The sequence below is a fragment of the Panthera tigris genome, chromosome F3 (assembly GCF_018350195.1).
Source record: "Panthera tigris isolate Pti1 chromosome F3, P.tigris_Pti1_mat1.1, whole genome shotgun sequence".
NCBI lineage: Eukaryota > Metazoa > Chordata > Mammalia > Carnivora > Felidae > Panthera > Panthera tigris.
Window position 1 is genome coordinate 43,838,592 of NC_056678.1, and position 22,261 is coordinate 43,860,852.

Consider the following 22,261-nt stretch of genomic DNA (forward strand, 5'->3'; position numbering starts at 1 on the left):
TCGAAGGCCTGCACCCCACCTGCCCAAACAGAACAACAGAGGCTATCTTCCGACCACGGTTCTGGTTTTAATGGAGAGGTTCTTTCTAGCCACAGTGGAAGGGAAGAGGGACCATCAGGTAGACAGAATCAGGGCATGGTGGGAGGGAGCCAGAGACCCCCTCCCGGACAGTGCAGTGGGACATGTGATTGATCCCCTCCCCCCATGATCAGTAGGGAACCACTGCAAAAATATCTCCCTGTTCACAAAACTTAGGCATCGCAGTGGACTTCCCCAGAACATAGTATTCACATTATTGAAAAGAGCTAGATTCACTTTTTTAAAAACACAGGGCTGAACACATAAAAATAAATAAGGGCGTCCCAGGGTCCAGAAAGCCCAGAGCAATAGACACTCCATTCTCAGTAGCAGGAGCAGCTTGGAGGCCAGAGAGGTTCAGAGTCTTCGAGGTCCAAGGTGGGGTCCAGGGGAATCTGGGCCCCTTGAGATGAAGTCCGATAGCAGCAGCCTGAGCCTTTTTGAGTCTTTTAGATTCCTAGCAGCGACTCCAGGAGGCTTGGGCCGGGTTTGGAGGACGGGAAAGAGGAGAAAACCTTCGAGGAGATAAAGGTTGGGTTCTCTTACTGTTGAGATAAATAAGGGTACACCATAGGAGGCCATTCCCAGGACGCCCCAGGCACATTGCGGGGGGGGGGGGGGCGCCACATTCCAGTTTTAGTGGTTGATGGGGATGGGACCTGTATCTGAGGAGTTCCCATCCCCACCTTAGCAGGAAGTCACCACGCACAAAACTTACTGCAAGAAAGGAGACTGGCACTGAGAGAGTGTTCTTTCCTGGTGTCTGTGGCCCTACTGTGTGAACCAGAAGCGGGCAACCCGGACTCTCGGCCACAGGCCTTCCCCTCCTCCCTCTACTAGCTTTCCCTCTACTCTCTTCTCTGCTCCACAGGGCCAAAGACTTGGAACCCTCAATGCACTTGACTTGCCCACTTCCCGTCCAGCCCTCTCTAGGGCTCAAGTGCAAACTACCTCAGCCTTCCTGGCCGGGATACTAGTCTTAGGAGGCAGGGGCGGTGGTGGTCTCCCCTCAGGGTGCAGCTGCATTTTAGAGCCTACCCAGGATGGGGCGGCGCCCCCCCAACCCTCAGCTGAGCTTTGAGCAGACCCCCAGTGCCTGTCGGTAGGCCTCTGTCACCTCCTGGCAGTCTGTCAGGGAAAAGCAGCTATCCCCCAGGGGGTCCTGCCACCAGCGCCTCAGGCCTCTGCTTCCAGAACCCTCTGCGGGGGGCTCCTCAAGCCCCATGAGGTTGTCCACAGACACACAGCCCCGCAGCAGGGGCTCGGGGAGCCGTTCAGGCAAGTCCAGCTGGTCAAACGACTCAGAGGACAGGATGCTGTCCTCACTCATAGCCCCGGAGGGGCGGCTGGCCCGGGCCAGAGGGTGAGGGGAGGCCAGTTCATCCAAGGAGCCGAAGGTGGAAGGGGTTGGGAGCTCCAGGGCTGTGCGGGAGAACTTGCCATTGTGTTTGAGGATGCCTTTGCGATGGAGGGGCACCCCTGAGGCCTGGGGGGGCTTCTGCTCCTCAGAGTCCCCACTCACAAACACATCGCCGGCGTCCAGGAGCTCCCCAGATTCACTGGGTTCCGGAGAGGAGTAGTAGCCAGATTCCCGCTGCCGAGACTTCTTGAGGATGCCCTTCTTGGGGAGCAGGGGGGCAGCCTGCCCTGGGCTCGCAGGGCCCAGGCTGGGCTCGGGGTCTGCCCTTGCCCCTTCTGACAAGGTTGGTGCCTTCTTCTTGAGAATGCCCTTCGGCAGCTTGAGGTTGCCCCTGCCGGGGCGGAGAGAGGGATCGTCAGCCAGGTCCCCCTGGCGAGACTGGGCCATGTCGTTCTCTTTGCGGGACTTCTTGAGCGAATGCTGGCGCTCCAGGCCTGGGGCGATGCTCCCGCCTCCAGGCGCGTGCTGCTTGAAGAAGCTGCAGACCTTGGCCCCATTCTCCAGGAGCGGGCGAGAGGACCGCCGCAGCCAGTCAGCCATGGAGGCCCGGCCAGAGTCGCTGCCAGGGTGCCCGCCCTCGTGCAGAGCCTCCTGCTCCCCCACGCGGGTGGCGTAGCCCCAGTTGACCCACCAGTGACTGGCCACATCCTCCAGGGTGGCTCGGCGGGTGGGGTTCACCATCAACAACCACCGGATCAGGCCACAAGCATCTGGAAGGCAAGAGAAGACAGGGGCTTCAGGCTGGCAGCCACGAGAACGGGCACCCCGCGGCCCCTCTCACTGGTTACCCCCATTTGGGCTAAGGCTTCTCAGTCCTGTGTCAGATATGTCCACTCCCACCTGGGCTCCATACACGCCACAGCCCACGTGGCTCCCCACAGCCTCCAACTTTCAGGGATTGACTCTGCTCATTTCTTCTTCCATCCCTCGACCCCCCAGGACCCCGGCCCCTTCTTAAAAAAATTTTTTTTTAATGTTCATTTATTTTTGAGAGAGACAGTGTGTGTGTGTGTGTGTGTGAGCAGGGGAGGGGCAGAGAGAGAGGGAGACACAGAATCCAAAGCAGGCTCCAGGCTCTGAGCTGTCAGCACAGAGCCCGACGCGGGGCTCGAACTCACAGACCGTGAGATCATGACCTGAGCCGAAGTCGGAAGCTTAACCCGACTGAGCCACCCAGGCGCCCCCTGGCCCCTTCTTTAGCCTTGTTGTACGTTAGTGTATTCTCCTTCTCTTGGCTGAATGCGACCCTGAGGGTAGAGACTGTGCTCAAGAGGAAACCAAGGTTCTCACACCCTGCTTCCTGCCTTCTCCACTGGGTGTGAAAGGACAAAGAGACTTCCAAGGATGAGGACTCAAGCAGGTGGAAATGAGGAAACTGCAGCAAAGACGGTCCAAGTTCAACCACCAGAAGCCCTTCCCAAATAGGATATAGCATCTCCCAAAGGAGAGAAGAGATACCCCTTCCTTCTCGGAGGTCACAGACCCTGGAGGCAGAGAGATGACAGCAGGAGGGGGTGGTGAGGAGCTACCCCCATCGACAGTGGGTCATCTTCTTTACTTCCCTGCCCCCACTTGGTTCCTGCCTCAGGAGCTAGGGAAGGACACACAGGGGCTGGATGAGAACACCCACGCCTCTCACTCACCAGAGGGTTTAAGCGGCTCCCTGTAGGACCCGTTGCTGATCTGTTTCACCAGCGTCTTATGGTCCTGCCCATCAAAGGGCATGGTACCATGGACCAGGATGTACAGAAGGACACCCAAGGACCAGCTGTCCACCTGAGGGAGGGCGGGCGAGAGACAGGGAGAGTGTCAGCAAGGATGCCCGCATGCCCCAGGCTGGCGGGCTTGTGGTGACACCAGAGAAGAAAGGGGTACACGCTGGAGAACTCAGGGGCTGGGGCACCTGAGGACCACCTCCTTCTAGTAGTACCCAGGAGCAAAGCTGGTGACACTGTAGAAGGGACTGAGGTTCGTGAGGAAAGGTGTGGTCAATTGCCTGCCCTTGGGAGGGGCAGCCACAGACCAGAGCAGTGGTGAGGTCACCCTTCTGGGCTAGGATGGGGTGGTTGTGAGAGCGCCCGCCTCTCCAGGGAGTCTGGGTGGGTGCCAGGAAAGAGAACGGGAACCCGGAGGGTGAGGGGGCACAGAACCAGACCAGGGGTCAGGAGACATAAGTTCTTGTCCCAGTTTTACTGCTCTTGTGAGGACCTGGCAAGTCACTGAAGGGTAGGGGGCTGAGCTTTGGGCTCTGGAAGGAGGGAAGAAGCTGGAAAGCTAGCCCACCCCTCTCAGAGGATCTAGAGCCACAGGGGGTGCCGAGGCAGGCCGTGGGTGGAGAGTAGAGACTCACCTCTGGGCCCGTGTAGGGTTTCCCGTTGACGATCTCAGGGGAGGCGTACAGGGGGCTCCCACAGAACGTCTGCAGGAACTCGCCCTGGCGGTAGAGGTTGGAGAGCCCAAAGTCTGCAATCTGTAGGGTCGGGTCAAACACAGGTGGGGGTCATACCAAGGCCTGGATTGTTCTGCAGCTCTTAGCCTGCCCCTCTCCCGATCCCAGGGAAACCCCGGCCCTCGCAGGAGGAAAGTGTGCCCGTGCCCCCTGCCCCCTGAGCACAGCTCAGGCCCTGCAAGAGACAGCCTTGCGGAGGTCATGTCCATGAGGAATGCCTAGGTGTGTGGGGTCTCCAGGGTCCTCAGTGTTCCCTAGGCCCCTTTGCTCATGCTGTACCCCACTCCAGGGATGCACTCTCCTGCCTATAAACATCCTCCTGACCCGGCAAGCCCACCTCCCCTGACACCTCCTTTTTGCACAAAGCCCAATGGCTGGCTGCAGTCCCTGCTCATCAGTCTTCTTCCTCATACTGTCCTGTCAGTATGTCCCCCGTGCTCACCTCCTTCTGCCCCTCCCCCTCCTGCAGCTCTTCCCACAGGTGTGACCCATGGATGGGACTCAACAGACAACTACTAACTGAAGGAAGGGTCTACCAGATGTACGGAGAGAATCAACTTCTCATGCCAACCCCATGGCCCTCAGAAGCAAGCCAGCCCCATCAGTGACTACCACGTGAGGCCTGGCCTGCCCTTCCTAACAGAGGGCTCATCTCTGCCCAGATCTGGGCGGGAACATAATGGCAGGAGCCGGGGGTCAGCCCAGTAGAGCTAAGAAGCAAGAGTGAAGTCAGAACAAAGATCAGAGCTGTGGTCAGAGCTCAGGAAAAGGAATCTTCTCCCAGGATTCCCTGAGCCATCTGATACTGCGGGCTTGAGAGGCCCCAAGCCCGTCTTCTTACTTCCCAGGGAGACACCTTTTCCCCTAACTGTCCTCAGATACAAGCAGAGGCCAATGCCCTGCTTCTCCTGGCCTCTTCACCCCCAGCAGAGGGTCATGTGTGCCCAGGGTGGGGAGGGGCTGTTTATGAAGCTCTGGCTCCTTCATTTATAGTTTTATTGGCCTCTTATCGAGCAGTTACCATTTGAAGCCCATAAAGACGCAGACGATTGGTACAGATGGGAAGGTTCGTGCCTGTCTGCTTACGTGAGTTTACTGGCTCTGGCTCCCCGCCCCCTGCTTAGCATCAAAGAAAGCCCCACCTGGCTCCAGGAATTGGCTGGGTAAGGGGAATGAACTCAGTGCCAGGGTGCTTCAGGGCATGAGTTCAAGGGTCACGGAAGGGAAGGGACTGTGTCCTGGGTTCAGGAAGATTCTGAGGAGTGTCCGAGTGCAGGATCAAAGCCCTCCCAGGTACCTGCAGGGGTCAGCCCTTGCCATTTCCCCCTTCTAGCCCCGAGAGCTGAGCTTATCTCATCAGCATGAACCTCTCAGACCTAAGCTTAACCACTCAGGCATGGGAATTCAGAAGCTGCAGGGGGCAGAAAGCTGGTGCCGGGATGCGTGGTCTATGGAGAAAAGTACCAAAGGGCTACCCAACTGCGACAGATTAATGTGCGTGTGCATGCGCACAGGTGTGTGCGTGCAGGCAGGTGGGGAGAACTCGGGCTGTGACCCTCTCTCCCTGCCAGTCCCAAGGTTATGTGCAAAGGCTGATCCTGGATCTCGACTCCAGTTAGCCTTATGGACGTCAAGAGCACTGGCTAAGGAGTCAGAAGACTTTGGTTCTAGTCCAGGCTCAGCCACTCCCTTGCCATGGGATCTTGAGTAAGTCACCGCTTATCTTGAGGCCTCAGTTTTTCATCCATAAAAAGAGGTACTGGAAAGGAAGGACGACGGCTGAGTTCTCTACTGCTACCAACATCTAAGTCTCAGCTTTGCTCAACTCCTTCTGGAGTCCCCTAAGCACTTGGAGATAAACACTCGGCAGAAAGGCTGTGGTGGGGTAGGGAAGCTGCTGGAAACAAGTAGCGGGGCTCACCTTAATATTTCCATTGGCATCTAAGAGGATATTCTCCAGCTTGAGATCACGGTGGACAACCCCATTCTGGAAGAGAAAGGGCAGAAGGATGGTCAGGGAGAGGTCGCCACGGAGGGACAGGACGACACGAAGGCCTCGTCTGGAAAGTGAGGTAAACACAAAGGGGGCCAAGTTGGGGGAGCACAGGCAGGCGAGGGATACCCATCTCACTGGAACACAGCGCAACAGACACAGGCCCCTCCACTCCCGAGGGAGTCAGCCAGAGACGCCAACATCCCCCGAGAGGCCCAGAGTCCAGATGGAATTTTGCCTCTGTTTCTGTCTCCCTGCGGGATCCTGGAGGGGTCATGGAATCTCTCTGGCTCAAACCAGCCCTGGAGAACCGGCAGGAGGTCGCTCACCTGGTGGCAATAGTGCACGGCCGACACGATCTGCCGGAAGAAATGGCGGGCGTCCTGCTCACTGAGCCGCTGCCGCTCACTGATGTAGTCGTACAGGTCGCCCCGGCTGGCGTACTCCATGACGATCACAATCTTGCTGCTGTTCTCAAACACTGGGGCAGAGCAAGGCAGGAACGTGAGGTCCCTCCAGAGTACACTGTTCCCCACTGGAGGGGTGGGGGTGGGGGTCACACACGCCTCCCTGGCCCCAAACCAGACAGGACCTTTGTCCAGGGATGTCTGCCAATGGGACGGGACAGTGGCAGGTAAGAGCAGGAAAAGGGGCCTCTAAAGCTCCCACCATCTTCCAGGAACCACGAGGTAAGGCCAAGGGAACTGGCTTAGCCTCCTTCTCTTTGGAAGTTTAGGCTTTTGAGGAATCTTAAAACTACCCTGCAAATTTCCCAGGAAGGCAGGAATCAATGGATGAGAATGAAAAGTCAGGTTCTCTGCCTCAAAACCTGGTACTGTTTGGCCTTACGACCACGGGCAAATCTCTTCTAGATACATCAGTAAGAATACAGGTTTGGGGTTTGAATCCTGGCCCCATCACTTATTAGCGGGGTGACTTTGGCCAGTTTTTCAACCAGAGTGCCTCAATTTCCTCATCTGAAGAGTAGGATATAATGGCAACCTCACAGGACTGGGTAAGAAATAGATGAAAGTCAGTGATAGCTCTGGGGCTGGCTGAGCAGGCGGGCGTAGGGTCTGATATAGAAACAAGCACTCGATAAATCGTACCTACTGTCATAAGCACGATCAGTATCCTCGTGCATAAACTTGAAAAATAATTCCCATAATAATGTTTGCCTTGAGGATCAGAAGAGGGATAAAAAGGGATAGGAAGGTGGCTTGTGAACTACACAATACCATGGAAAGCGGAGATAAGAGATCTATTACCCTCAGCATCTTTGACTTCCTGGCAATCAGCCTCCCCCAAGCTCACGTGCCACTCAGGCTTTGCCCTGGCTCTAGCCGCCTGGAAAGGTAGGGAAGGACTGGTTCACCAAACTGGCCCTTTGGCTGGGTATGTGTCAGAGCACGTATGTCCGTGACATTGCATCTTTGTGTCGAACGAGTCCTAGGAGTTTGGCTTGCTCAGCCAGCCCCAGAGGCACTGTTGTCTAGCCTGTGACAAGGAGCTGAGAGAGCAGGCTTCTCCCAAGAGGGATCCCAGGTGCCAGGCTATCGGATACATGGCCAGGAGCCAGCAGGATTGTGCTCTTTTTCCACTCCCACATGAGTGCGTGGACCTGACGCATGGTGGCCCAATCTCCCGGGGCCGGGGGCGGTACCTAGATGAGATCCCACGGCTGTGGTTCTCCATATGTCTGTAAGGGTGCGTACGATCTTTGTGTCATGAAACTGGAGGTCAAGAGCCAGCCAGAGTACATCCTGGAGAGCAGCTAGATTCCGAAGACCGGAGCCTTCCCCTGGTTCACATCTCCCGAAGATTGGCAGGGGACGAATGGGGTGGAGGGGCCTGCCTGTCACACAGTAACTGTGACACCCCTACAATCGCAGAATCTGAGGTGCAGGCAAGTCCACGGCCTAAGCTTCAAGACTCAGTTCCCAGACGTAGCTGGAGGTATGGGTGTGGGGGAGAATTCACACACACACACTCTCTCTGCCCAATCACCAAGCTCAACCTGGCTTAACCAATACTCTGTCATCTACCCACTCTTCCCTGGGGGAAATACAGAGAGATACAATTAGCCTTCTCAACCATTTGCCCGGGATCCCTGTGGGACAGGCTCAGGCCATGGGGCCATATCGGTGGCTCTGCTCTTAGTCTTTCCACGAACAGAACCCAAGAGAGGAGACTTCTGTCTTACTTCCCACCAGGAATATTCAGACAGAGGGCAAAGCCGCAGGCTTCCCTTCCTCCCTCCCTCCCTCCCACTGCTACTGTTATGGCTGGTTTCTCATCTAACCGATATTATGTAAAGGCTGGAAGCAGACAGGTGTGCGTGGGAGGGTGCTCCCCCTCTTTTACTCATCACTCTCTCTTGCTCACTTTGTTGTCTGGGTCACAGGGAGCAGGGCAGATGCAGTAGAAAGCCGGCACTGATGTCAGAGCAAGAGGAGGCTAAGAAAGATGAGAAAAGGTAGGAGCCGGCCCCATGGCAGGAATGGTTCAGAGCCCAGGTCAGATTCTAGGAGGCCGGCTCTTGGGACGTGTGAAGGATAACACCCACGCACCCGAGACAGGTGCAGGTCTCTCCGTTCGTTCCAGCCTCCCCCAGGATGCTAAGGATCTCATCGGGTTGGGGAGGTAGGGTTCAATTATGGAAAACCTAAGAATAACAACAAGAAAGCCTACGGTCCACGGAGTTCCTCCCGTGAGCTAAATACACAGTGACATTTAATTTGATCTTTGCAACTACCCTGTGATGTAGGTGGGACTGTCCCGGTCTACACATGAGGCACTGAGGTCCACCCAGAGCCTAATTAAATTAGTTGCCCAAAGTCATAGAGCTGGGTTTCAAATCCACCTTTTGTCCAACTCTAAAATCTGGGTCTTTTCCACTTCTTTGTGTCCTGTTCTGACTGCTCCTACACACACACACACACACACACACACACACACACACACACACACACTGCTTCGAATGCCCTGCCTCTGTACCTTCGTGGATGGCAATGATGTGGGGGTGGTTGAGTGATGACATGATCTCAATCTCTCGCCGAATGTGCATCAAGTCTTGCTCATCTTTGATTCTGTCTTTCCGGATTGACTTGATGGCCACCTGGGAACAGAGAATGCAGGAGACTGAGGAGAAGGTTTTGGCAGATAAAGGCATCCGTAGATATTCTGGGAGTGCTGCCCCTGGCCACCTGCCGCTGCTAGAAGTCCACAGCGTGCACCCAGGGAAGCCATTCCATCCCTCACCAGGGCAGGTGACAGAGAGGCTGGAGAGCACCTTCCCTAGAGAAGGTTTAAACCTGGGTCGGGTGCAGTCTACACAGCAGGGAGGCGTAGGGGCCAATGACCTCACCCAGAGTCCACAGATGAACAAGGAAAGTACAGCCTGCATCTGTAAGGTCCATGCTTTGTGATTTACAAAGCAAATTTACCATACGGCGCCATGATTACGATGGGGCTGGTTTTGCTCAGCAATGGATCCCTGAAGCCACGCGTCGTGCCTGGCACACAGTAGGCACCGAATAAGTATGTGTTGCATTAGTAAGTACACTGGGCCTCCCAACAGTCCTGAGAGGCAGGCACAGAGTTTCATCGTCCTCATATATAGGTGGAGAAAACCGGTACCCAGAGAGGTGAAATGACCTGTTCAAAGTCATATTAGTTACTAACGGGCATAAGCACGAATGAACTTTGAAACCATAATGCTAAGTGAAAGAAGCCAGACACACAAGTGCAAATGTTCAATTCTCCTTATACGAGGTAACCAGACTAGGCACGCGCACAGGACAGCAGGTAGACTAGAGATTACCAGAGTGGGGGATGGCAGAGGTCGGGGTAGAGGTGGGGGCGGCCGGGAGCGTATTGTTTAATGTGTCCGAAGCTTCTGTCTGGGGTGATGAAAAGATTTTGGAAATGGATAATGCTGACGGTTGCACAACACTGTCATTGTGCCTAACAGGTCACTGAACTGCAAATTATATGTTCTGTATATTTTTCCACAAAAAAAAAAAAAAAAATTATCAAAAAAACACCCATCCCTTCAGTTGAGGTCAGGAATGTCCCTCTCCTAGCAACAAACAAACAAGACAGCGTGCTCTGGTCTTGGCTATCTCCCCTGCAAAGGTGAAAACACCATATAAGGAGTCAGCCCTCGGGCTGGTAAGTGCGGTGGGTTCAGGAAGGGCAGGAAGGGCGGAGGCAACAGGAAATGGAGAAAGAAGTGCCAGATGCCATCGCTGGTAAGCAGGACTCTTAGCTGCTGAGGAGTCTCTGTCCTTTCCCTGCTCTGCCCCACTCAGCAGCCGCAGGGACAGAAAGAGGAGAGGGACAAGGGCCCTTCCGTGTGTGCAGATGGCTCGGGCCTGGGGAGCGCCAGGGGAGTCGGGGAGACCTCCTCTGGGCTCTTGTCTCTTGTCGCTGTGCCCAAGGGAGCAAGTCCCGCCCCCGCTCCGGGCCTGGGTTTTCTTTTCTGTGAAACACAGGCTGAACTAAGAAGTGTGAGGTGTGTTCCTGCTCTCAAGCTGTGAGATGAGCTGTCCAAACGTGGTTGGGGAGGGGGGGGGAAGTGGTGGTGGCTCGGGCGCTGGGCAGGGGCCCGGGAGGGCTGTCACAGGGCTGGTCGGCTCCTGACAAGTCCTGTCCCAGGACACCAATGGTAAATTCAGGACTTCCTTTTCGGGGGGCGGGGAGGTGGACACGTTGTGAAAAAATCTGAAGGCACAGACCGAGGTAAACTGCTCCCCATTCAATTTCCCGGGAGGGTTCGCCTCCCCTCAAGGTTCAAAAGGAGACAGGGAGAAAAAGGAAACCAAGCTCCAGGGGAGGGGCCTCTAATCCACCCTTTCACAGGGCTCTGGAGGCAGACAATGGCTTCCGGCTCGCAGGGACAGTGGCCGAGCGGGCCTGCGCTCCCCATCGGACAAGAATGCGGAACAGCCTTAATCCCATAAGGGGAGCTGCGCACAATGGCCAGGCCCGGTCACCCCGGCAACGGGCCAGGGATGGCGTGCCCTCCGCCCCTCTCCTCCCCTGGAGCTGCATCCTTGAAAGAGGGGAGGCCCAGCTCTTGTGCCCTCCCGGAGCAGAGCAGGGAGGACAATGGCAGCAGGAGGGACCTGTCGCCAGGGAGCCTCGTCCCCAAGATACCGGGGAGGCCCCCGCTGCAGCTGCCGGGGACAGGGCTGCACCTCAGCGCCTTTCTTTGCGACCCGCCCCCGCTTCTCCTCCAAACCACCCTGATGAGCCAAGCAGAAAATCTCTGGCTGAGAACTGAACGGAGGGGTGGGGATGGGGAGGTGAGGGCCTGAATCCTCCTCCCGCTATGAGGAGTCAACTTACAGAATCATTCTTGCAAACCCTTCTCTCCATACCCCTTTCTCTCCCTGAAGGGGAGATTTTATGGACTAGTTCTTTTCTAAACTTCCTTGTTTTAAAAATCAGACAGTAGATAAAAGTCGTATGAGCTCTTCGGATAAAGGGCCTTAAGTATTGTGTTAATAGACAGTAAAAGAAAAATCACATAAAAATCACACAACTACATAATGAAACAAATAGTTGAGAGCTTACGATGCACATATATGTAAGAACTAGGCATATTACAACTGTACACACAAACCTATACAAGGAGATAAATCATTACAGGCTTAGGGGGGGAGAGATCGAACAAAGATAAAGCCTAAAAGAAATGAGGTTCCCGGGGTGCCTGGGTGGCTCAGTCAGTTGAGCATCCGACTTGGGCTCAGGTCATGATCTCAAGGTTCGTGAGTTCGAGCCCTGCGTCGGGCTCTGGACTGACAGCTCAGAGCCTGGAGCCCGCTTCAGATTCTGTGTCTCCCTCTGTCTGCCCCTCCGCTGCTCTCACTCCGTCTCTTGCATTGTCTCAAAAATAAATAAACATTAAAAAACCTTTTTTAAAAGAAATGAGGTCCCCCCTCCCCAAAAAAAAGGGGTCTGAGCAGCGGTAGGAATCCCTGAGTGGATAGAGAACACAGAGGTTGAGCCCCAAGACCCATTTCTTTCAACTCTGGAAGTCTAGGATTCCAACTCAGAGTTGTTCATCCTCAGTGAACAGTTCCATTCTTCCGCAAGCCCACTCAGGCCTCGAGGGCCAGGTCAAAGACCCCCGCGACACCCCCACATCCCTCCACCTCAAGTTATCCCCATTAGGTCCTAGGAGACTACAACTTGGTTAGCACTTCCTATGAAGGAAACAAGGTAAGTCATCAGGCCTCCAAGCAGAGCGATGTGTCACTGCCCTGGTAGGGCTGGGCCACTCTTCCCCAACCTATCCCTGCCCCACAGGACAGGCCCCTAGCCATGTGCTGTCTAGCTTGTCATAGTAAAGAAGATGCAGCAACAGCTCAGGCCTAGAAGGAGCTCGGCATCCAGAACAACTGTTTACTGTTCAACAACTGTTTACTGGTGAACATAAATCACAAATAAATAGTTATTGGCTAAGTCATCGGGCTGATCCCTGACTGATGTGACCAGTGCCCAGATAGGATTTTCTGCCCTTCTGCCATGGGTGGAGAGTCAGTCTCAGTTACAAGGACTAATTTGAGGGACCTTTGTTCTGATCTGCAAGTTGGTTGAGCAACCATTCTCTAGAATTAAAACAAACTAACTAGAGCCAAGGAGGAGGGTAACAATTGCTGAATGGATCACCCAGAGGTAGGCAGGCCACATGCCTGGAGATAATCCTGGTTCATCCTGGTATAATTATTAATAGAGCCCCTTTTACTCCCAAAGTACCTGAGTTTAGATGACATGTTATGTCGCCACCCTACTCAGAGGGGGCAGGAAACCCAGGCACAACAATTATGTGATAATGTAAATGTGAGTGCCAGATCAGGTATCTGATCCTTATTTGTCCCTATGGCACCACGCAACTCAAGACAAGTCACTTAAATGAGCTGGTTCACTAGTGTGGCTAGTTTTAATGTCCTCATCTGAAAAATGAAAGGGCATTTATTTATTCCTCAAACATCTGCTAAAAATTACTATGTGCCTGGTGCTATGCTAGGTATTAGAGATTTAGACAAAATATGGATAGTCCCTGCACCAAGGCCCTCAGCCCAAGGGGAGGACTGGTAATTAAATCCATGCCAGTCTAGTGTGACGAACAGGACAGTTGAGGTCCCTGCCTGCCCAGGGGCTCCAGGAGCGCAGACAAGAGTTTTCTTTGCCTGGGGGAACAGGGAAAGTCATCTCTGGGAGAAAACTTTGTTTTCGCTCTTAAAGGATGAGTGGGGTTTGCCAAGCCAGGGGGAGCAGGGGGTGGTAAGGTGGGGAGGGGCAACAGAGCATTATAGGCAGAGAGAAAGGTTTGTGCAAAGGCCAGAAAGAAAGGAACCATTCATGAATTGGTATATCAGGACCTCTAAGCTCCCTTCCAAATTGTAGCATTTTCCGCTAAGGTTCTTCAGAAATGGGTCACCGGCTACTATGCCAGGAAGGTTCTGGCCAAAGATTGTTGTAACGGGTTTATTTCGATGCCCTAGGCTAGATCTATGTGAATCTGCCTGGGAAAAAAGTCCTATAGATGCTGGCCCACATTGCGAAGGGAGCGGGACTTATTCCCCACCCCCCACCCCATTTTGCAAATGGCAAACACTGAAGTCCAAAAAGGCACACTACTCTTCCAAGGTTCCCTGACGCACCGAGGTGGGATTACAGCGCAAGATGGAAGTGTTGCCTGCAGAAGCGGAGTTCTCGGAAGACAAAATTTCCCTGCAGGTGCCCTGCCCTGCCTCTAGCTCCCTGCTTCCCACCCCTGGAGAAGGGAATGCCTCGCACCCTGCCTTGGGCCCGTGCAGCGCCACCAGCAGCCCCGTCCCACTTACAGACACACAGATGTGCCGGGGAGATGCGAGTTGGGGCTCGAGTGGTTAAGCACTGTCTCCCCTGCAGGAATAATCTGGATGTAGGAGAGGATGGCTGAAAGGCCTTAGAAAAAGAAGATGTGCAGGTGCTGGTCCCCGGTCCCGGGAGAAAGGATGCAAGCTGGGCATCTCCGGTCATGGCTATCACTAGGAGTTGGAGCCAAGATCCTCGACTCCTCTCTGGCCTTGCACGGAGCAGCTGCCATCTGGGAGGTGGGGCAAGGAGCTGGAGGATGACCCATTTAGATAACGGAGGGGAGGTTAGGCCGGGCTGGGCTGGCCTGAGCAGAGTGGGGATGGGTCTGGGGGTGGCTCACCATCTCACCAAGCCTGCCAGAGAACCACGTAGGGAGCAGGAAAGGGCTCTAGGAACGAAGGGAGCCTGAGCCGCCTCCCCTGAACCCCATGCCGTGCCCGCCCCCTCCTCGCCACCCTCCTGCCCACTCTGCCAGGTTGCCAGGCAAGGCGCTTCCCTGCTCAGCCCTCTTGTGTGGTTTGGCCAAAGCCCAAGGACAAGAGTCGCCTGCAGCCGGAGCCTCCCTCCCTGCTGCTGAGCAGGGAGGTGCAGGAGAAGCTGGGAGGGCAGCGTCACGCAGAAGAGGCCTTTGGCAGCCGGCCAGGCGGAGCCCTCCTCTGGGAGCTGGGGCTAAAGGAGAGGACTCTGAACAAAGCAAAGACCAAAGTAGTTTGGCTTAGGAAAGCTCAGCACAACCCCTTCTCTCGCTCAGGGCAGGACAGACCCAGGATGGGGTATCCCAGGAGAGGGGAGGGCCAAGCAAACCAGCCTGGCTGGGATAATGACACTGTGTGTGTGTCAGCTGCCGTGCTGAGCATTTTACATACATTATCTCATGTAATCTTCTGAGAACTCCACGAGGCAGGAATTATTATAATCCCCGCTACAGGGTCTGATTCCTTCATTGGCAGATGAGGAAACAGAGATGCAGAGAGGTCACATAGCTGGTAAGCGAGAGAGTCTGAATTGGAGCCCTTACAGTCTGAGTCTGAGCTGCCCAGCCTTCCTGACGAGGTAAAAACCAGGAATGTAGAGTAGTCCACCCATTCGGGATCCCTCGACATAGTCAGCATGTGTGGGGGTGGGAGTTAGTTCCCAGTGACTGTTCCCACCCTCAGCACTGCCTGGAGCCCTGGGAAAGGTGGCCCGGGCTAGCTGTTGGAATGACAAAGCACACGGAGGGAAGCCCGGCCTCAGCTCAAGGCAACTCCAAGTCCAAGACTCCTTGTTGGTCATCCATGGCCTGGGGTGGTCAAGTCAGGAGCCCGCGTCGCCGGCATGCCATTAACCAGCCACAGGACAAACCCCATCGTCTCTCTGGGCCTCAGTTTCCCCAACTGTCAATGAAGGAATCAGACCAGCCCAGTCATTTGCAAACATTTTGAAACGCCATGCAGCAGTCCAATATATAGAAGACACAGAAGCATCTCTGTCCCAGATCGCTATCCACTTGGACTCCCCTAATGCTCCTCGTGGTACCCCTTGGAAAGAAGACTGCCATGCAGATCACCCCAAAGGCTCTACCATTCCAGGGACCCACAGCAGGTGTTTTTCTTTTGAGGGGAGGGGTGGTAAGGGGAACTGGGAGAGTCACAGGAGGAAATGTCATTTGGATACCAGGAATGTGGTCAGAGACTAGAAGATCCAGGGCAAATATTTGTTTTTCCTTTGATGCCCTCCTGGAGTAGCCATTAGTCCTGCCCACCCACCCCTTCCTCTGGAGGGTCCCATCTGGCCCCTGATAATCTCATCTAAGTAGGCTGGGAAGGGGAAGTATGCTAGAAAGGTAGAGAGAATATTGGGATGGGAGTCACCCAGCAGGCTTTCCTCTGAATCCAGTCCCCACCAACAGCCTCTGTTGAATTGCCTCAGTTCAATGAACTGAGCCATTCCGGTGTCCTTCTCCCTTACAGAAGATCCTGAGGCACCAGGTCAGTCTCTCTCTCTCTCTCTCTCTCTCTCTCTCTCTCTCTCTCTCTCTTTTTAATGTTTATTTACTTTTGAGAGAGAGAGACAGAGCATGAGTGGGGGAGGGGGAGAGAGAGAGGGAGACCCAGAATCCGAAGCAGGCTCCAGGGTCCGAGCTGTCAGCACAGAGCCCCACGCGGGGCTCGAACTCACGAACTGTGAGATCATGACCTGAGCCAAAGTCGGATGCTCAATCGACTGAGCCACCCAGGCGCCCCAAGGTCAGTCTCTCTTAAGGGAGGACAGTGAAGAGGCAGGGATGGGGGTGGAGTGGGGAAGACAGCTCCTCTCCAGAACTGAGAGATCACTAGCACAGCAGGCAGCTCTCCTCCAAGGAAGAGGGAGACCCTGAGCACATTCCCAGTAGAAGTACAAAGTGGTCTGTCGATTAGGGAAGTTCAGGGCAGACCCCGTTCCTACTGACCTTGGGCCCCTGCGCACCGCCAGAGGCGGGAGGCCAGGGAGTACCTTCTGAATTCTCTCTGTTCTGATGTCATAAGAGCCGGAATTCCTGCTTCAGCCAATGAGGTTTGAAAACTGAAAGCTGGTTTATCTCATTCCAGAATCAATGACATCAATCTCTCTCTCTCTCTCTCTCTCTCTCTCTCTCTCTCTCTCTCTCACACACACACACACACACACACACACACACACACACACAGGTGCACATACAGTGACCCAGGTCAAGAGTCTGATGGGATCTCAACTTCAATCTCAGTTTCCCAGTTTCTGGGCCACCCCAGTCCCCCAGCCCAGCCTGTCTTTCAACAAGAGGCACATGCTACGAGCGGCTATTTTCCAGCTGAGCGCCTGACAAAGCCTGAGCCCAGTGGTCTCAAGCCTGGAGCCTCACCGGGCCCTCACACTTTATAGAAAGAGAAAGAGAAAAGGAAAGCCAGGAAGTACATGATTGCCCAATAGCTGTAACCTGGCAGCAGGCAACTGGGGACAGTGCCAGGCCCTAGCAGGAAAAACATACTCGGTCCTATTGATGAGGCCATAATCCACTCCCTTTCTCCAGCATCCACTCTCCTTCACCAATGAAATGACTTCTTGAATTTCAAACCAGTTACTGGCTGCAAAAGCAAACAATCTGGGGAGGTGACTGGTCCCACAGCCAATAGGGTGAACCACGGACACACAGACAAACACACACACATGCATGTCTCATAACCAGTACCCATTTGAAGGTGGCCAAACAGTCAGTCCCTAGATCACCTGCCCTAAAAACCTTGCTAAGAAATGCAAGTTATCTGGCCCCGTCCTAGACCTCTGGAATAAAATCCTCTACAAGTGGAACCAAAGAATAAGTATTTTAAAAGAAGCACTCCAGGTGATTCCTATGCATGTTAAGTGCAAGTTTGTTAACTCTTGGCAAATTTGCTACCCTTTCAGGGCTTGCCTTTCCGGATATAAGTATCAATTCTGACTGAGGTTTCTATGTATCAGGATCAATTTAAATTCACGTTTGTATCTCATTCAATTCTAATAGCAACTTGTGAGGGAGGCTGTGGGGTTTTGTTTGTTTTTGCAGAAGGGGAAACTGAGTATAGAGATAAGTTGCTCAAGGTCTCACAGATTACTACTATTTCTATTGCCTATACCCGCCCCTCTCATAAATTAACTAGACAGGTTTCTGAAAAGGCCCCTCACCAAAGGTATCTTGGGGCACAGTAGACTTTGCACCAGAGCCTTGTTTCACATTTCCCAGAATAAAAAACGCATCCTAATGAAACTCTGAGTCAATTTTAGAGCTGGAAAGGACCGAAGTGTCAAGCTTACTTCCCACCCACCCCAGTGCAGAACCCCACGGTATGCTGGGCTGCCAGATTATAAGAACTGAGTTGAGAAACTGGACCTCATACATTCATTCAACCACACACTCATTTACTAAACCCATCCTATGATCTGGCACCTTCTACTTCCTCTTCCCATTCCACTCTTTTGGACAGTCTGCTCCAAGTAAAATTCAACGTAAGTCTCATCTTCTTTGGGGAGTTTTCTCATCTCAAGACAGGGCACTATCCTCTAGGCACCCTGCATCAACCGTCCTCCTCACTTACTGGGCAATCATCGTATGCTGGCTAGTGTTGGGATTCCCAGGTCTACGACCATTGTCCCTACAATCACGGGCAGACATATCTGCAATGGATACCCCAGGCCCCCGCCCCCACTACACACGCGCGCGCGCGCGCGCAACCTCAGCATGGCCAAGACTAAATGCTGGCCATCCCCCCGCCCCGAGGAAGGCACTAGCCCCTGGCCCAGCCTCCATCCCTCACCGCCCGCGGACAAGTCCCAAGCCCGCCCGCCCGGCCGCGCCGGGAGAGGGAGCCGCACTTACCAAGCGCCCCGAGCTCTCCCGCGCCTTCTTCACCTTCCCGTAGGTTCCCTTGCCCAGGGTCTCGAGGAACTCGTAGCGGTGGCGCAGGTTGTGCTTGTGGTGGTGCCGCTTCACTGCCTGCTTCTTCATCTGGGGCTTGGGCGACTTGATGAGCCTGTCGGGCAGGGGCCGGGCAAGCTCGGTGGCCGGGGCGGTGGCGGCCGAAGGAGCCGGGCCGGGCCGCCGGGGGAAAGCCAACGGCTCCATGGCGGCCGGAGGGTGAGCGAGGGCGGAGGGGGAACGTGCTGCGAGGGGAGAGGTAGAGCCCGGGGCACACGTCCCGCACCAGGGCTGGGAACTCACAGCAGCAGCAGAACGCGCGGCAAGTCGCCGCGTTCCAAGTTGTTATAAACGCTTCGAGCCGGAGGCCCTGGCCACGCCCCCCCGCGCGTCCATTGGCCTGCTCGCCGGCTGTGCGTGACCAGGACGTCCCGCATTGGCTCTCCCGGGCCTCCGGCCCCGGCTCCTCCCCCAGTCGAGGCCGGGAGAGGTGTCAAGGGAGCCCCGCCCACCTGGGCCCCGGAGGGACACGCACCGGGCATTGGGGACATCAGTGGGTACTACTGGGATCTGGAACTTTTGAAGGGCCCTGGAACTGCTCTTGCTTGCGAGTGGCACCCTGTCCTAGTTACAGCCACCTGTTGTCCTTCCACTGTACTGTGTTCTCTGTGACGAAGGGGCAATCTGACAGTTCTAGATGTCACCAAAGTATTTCTCCATCTGAGTACTTTGCCTCTCTCAAGCCAAAAGTCTATGAAGTCACTGGATCACTTCTTTAAGACTATAAGGGGGGAAGGGGGAATGGAGAGGGATGGAGACTGAATCCAGCCGAGTGGGAGGGCTAGTGGAGAGCTGTTCCAGGGTTCTCACTTCACCTGTCTTCAGTTAGATCTACCTCGATTGGATCCCAGAAACGTGGTTCTGGAAAGTTCCTATCTCGTCATCAAAGAACGCTTCTAGGGTTGAGTGGCTCCCTCAAGATGTAGAGGAACTTTTGAAGTTTTGGAAGGAGTTGGAGCAGACAAAGGGAAACACCCATCCATTAAAAAATACATTGCAATCCTATTATTTAACTTGTGTTCCCTAAATCTGTATATAGCTGTCCCCTCAAAGTATTCCTCTCTGTGATTTCAGAGCCAGGAGGACGGTTGGTAGGTCATGAGATTTGGCTTGGTATTTAAGGCCCGGAGCACTGTCATTTACAAAGGAACGAAACTATCCATAGTCTGTCCTCCTTCCTCTAGATGCGAAGAGTAATAGGGAGAAAGAGACGTTTCCCCTCGTGTCTTCATGCTAACTCCAGTTTTTGAAGTGGGTCTTATTTTGCCAAAGGCCATACAGCCTGTGAGAGTATGGTAGAGCTGGGATTCAGACCCCCAGGAGGATTGTGTCTCCAGCTGTGTATTCAGGACATCAAGATCAAGATCAAGATCAAGATCAAGATCAAGAAGGACTACATCCCCAGTGACTGAATTTTGCATTTAGTGTCTGCCCACTTTCCTATTTCCACTGATCCTTTGATCCTTGCTAGTGTGTGTTAGGGATGGAGAATACATCCTTTGTAGCTAGAGAGGATCCACTTAGGCAGGAAACCAACCTCCCTTCCCCCAAATCTGGAGGGCCATGGGAGGTGGCAGCCAATTTGGTATTCTTCTCTCTGCCAGCCTCCCTTCTTGCTCTGAATCATCTGAGGAATTAGAACAAGGCCCAGGTAACAGTTCCCTTGACCTGTGTCCCCTGAGGTCTCTCCCCGGAGATCTCCATCCATCCTGGGGGCCCAGCTAGCTGGGGCCATCCAGATGAACTAGAGTTCTTAAGAGGAAGCACAGGATGAACAGGGCCGAGTACTGGAAGACCTGAGTTCTAGTCCTGCTGACATCAACCAGTTCTGTGACCTTTTACTAATCACGGTATTCAGTCATTCTACAAATAATGGGGCCCACTAGGTGCTGGGCCTATGGATATACATGATGGTGACAAGGCGTACATGGTTTCTGCCCTCAGAGAATTCTCAGTCTAGTGAGAAATAAACAAGCAAATCCTAGCCAGAGGAAGATGTGTTCAAGATGGGAGAAGAACGGAATGCCCTTGGGGTGTATAACAGGAGGGAGCCCCTAGCCTGGACAGGAGGAGGTCAGTCAGAGGCAGCTTTCAGAGACAGGGCCTTTTAAGCTGAGACCTGAAGAGTGGGAGACGGCCAGATGAATCAACATCTCCTCATAAATAAGGTGAAAGAATCATACAGATGAGCCTAAGTGTCCCTTGCAGGCTTAATCTAGATTCCTATGAATTCTTCCAGATATGCCCAAGACTGCTAGTGCACGGCTAGGCCCCCCAAAAGGCACTCAATGGATGCTTATGAACCAAAGAACATACCTGCAATGTGATTCAGAGACTAAAGTGAAAGCATCTATAGATGATTGATTTTCTTCCATCACTGCTGAACTGGCCATGGCCGTGGGGAGTCGATCTCCTGCGCCTCCTGGGCCCTCCCCACCCCACTTCAGCTTCCTTTGACCAGAATGTGAATCCCTCTTTAGGGGGCAAGCCAGGCATGATCAAAGACCCCAGAGAAAAGAGATCTGCCCTGTTCCAGCCAGGTGCAGCCTGATGGCCCCTGGGGGACTACAAGACAGCAGTGATGAGCGGACCTGGCTGCTGTCTGTCCACAGAGACAGGCAAAGCAGGCAGACACAGACTCAGACAGAACCGGAACAGTTTGCGACTCGGAAATGAGCTTCACCGCTGAAACTCAACTCTCAGATTCCTTAAAGGGAGACCTGGTCTGTCGCAGCAGAGTGAGAATTCCCTGACAGGGAATCTGATTATGTCAGGGGCCCTCGGCTGCTGCAGATTTTTAGGACATTCCTGGGTCATGTGCTCGGACGTGGCTGGAAAGCTGGGCTGAGCTAGGCCATGTCAGTCCTGCTTCCCCACCATCCCATCCTGGGAAGGGGAAGCCTATCCACCTACCCCCACATCCTGTCACTGATCACTGTCTGAAGGGCTCTGGGGAAAACCGTTCTTTGGGCCTACTAGATGCCACAGTGGGCAAGCAATTAGAAACAAGTGTCTGTGCCAGTCCAGACACACTTTACAACCTGTGTGCATGCGTGTCTGTGTGAGTCTAGACTAGTAAAAGCAGATGTTAATGTGGCTCAGAGTGAGGACTTCTGTGGGGTGTGGAGGGCAGGGTGCTGGTGGGAGAGCAGGTGAGGGACACCAAGGCCATGTTTTGGGGGTGAGGGGTGAAGCATTTCTTTTGAAAAAGAAACACATCTAAGATGAGCCTTGGGGGGGGGGTGACTAAGAATTAGCTCTCTGCTCCCAGGAAGTATACAGTTTAGTAAAAGAAATAAGATAAATGCACAATTTCTTGTATAACCCGAGGCAGATGGTGGGAAGGTGCAAGGTGCCATGTGAGGCTGAAAGCGTGGGTCTTACTCTGGCTCAGGCGTTTGAAGGAGGACCTCACAGGGGGTCAGGTGGGCCTGGAAGGAAGAAGTATGAGGAACAGCCTTCAGGGATGGGGTCAGGGTAGACGATTGGAGGAGATACTGAGTGTGTTGGGGGGGAAGGGGGGTGCGGGAGGGGGGAGGGCGGGGAAGAAGAGTAGAAAAGGACCAGCCAAGCACTCTCTGGATCTGATGAGCTTTAGGGGGGCTCCCAGGCCCTAGAGCATCTCCTCCCTTGGGCTTTATCTCAGTGTTGATGTCTGAGCCCATCTTTCCTTTTCTTTGGGAAAAGAGCTACTGCAGGCTGGAGGGCCCAGCTCATCATGCCCTTCCAGCCTGAGACCCCAACCATTATATTTTCTTCCCCCGGAGCTCTGAGGACAAGTTACAGCGCTCAGTCACCCCCAGGTAGTGGACAATCTGGCTTTGAAGGTGCCGACCTTCCCCTCTCAGGGGCTGGTGGAACTGTCTGGATAGGAACTGTGTGTTAGAAGTGGCCCTCCAAGATCAGGAGGCGAGAGTCCAAAGAGAGGGGTTGTAAATTCTGGAAGTGGCTGACAAGTTAGGATCCCTGACTCAATGCTGCTCTCTTCTGACCAGCCTA

The 22,261-nt window shown here is 54.1% G+C and overlaps 1 protein-coding gene across 4 annotated transcripts; it reads right to left on the bottom strand.

Annotated features, from left to right (window-relative positions):
• Nucleotides 1-43: 43 nt before the first annotated feature.
• Nucleotides 44-18,654, bottom strand: NUAK2 (NUAK family kinase 2). 4 transcript variants are annotated; one of them, XM_042976196.1, is made up of 9 exons: nucleotides 18,506-18,654; nucleotides 18,164-18,317; nucleotides 8,938-9,058; nucleotides 6,270-6,421; nucleotides 5,869-5,934; nucleotides 3,849-3,968; nucleotides 3,142-3,274; nucleotides 1,519-2,208; nucleotides 44-593 (listed from the first exon to the last, which is right to left on the bottom strand). In XM_042976196.1, the coding sequence occupies exons 1-9, from the start codon at nucleotides 18,637-18,639 to the stop codon at nucleotides 436-438; spliced, it is 1,728 nt and encodes a 575-aa protein (XP_042832130.1). In that variant the 5' UTR covers nucleotides 18,640-18,654; the 3' UTR covers nucleotides 44-435. The 4 variants fall into 4 exon arrangements, with proteins under 4 accessions (XP_042832130.1, XP_042832129.1, XP_042832128.1 ...); XM_042976195.1 differs by having other exon boundaries at nucleotides 44-623; XM_042976194.1 differs by having other exon boundaries at nucleotides 533-2,208.
• Between the last annotated feature and the right edge of the window lie 3,607 nt (nucleotides 18,655-22,261).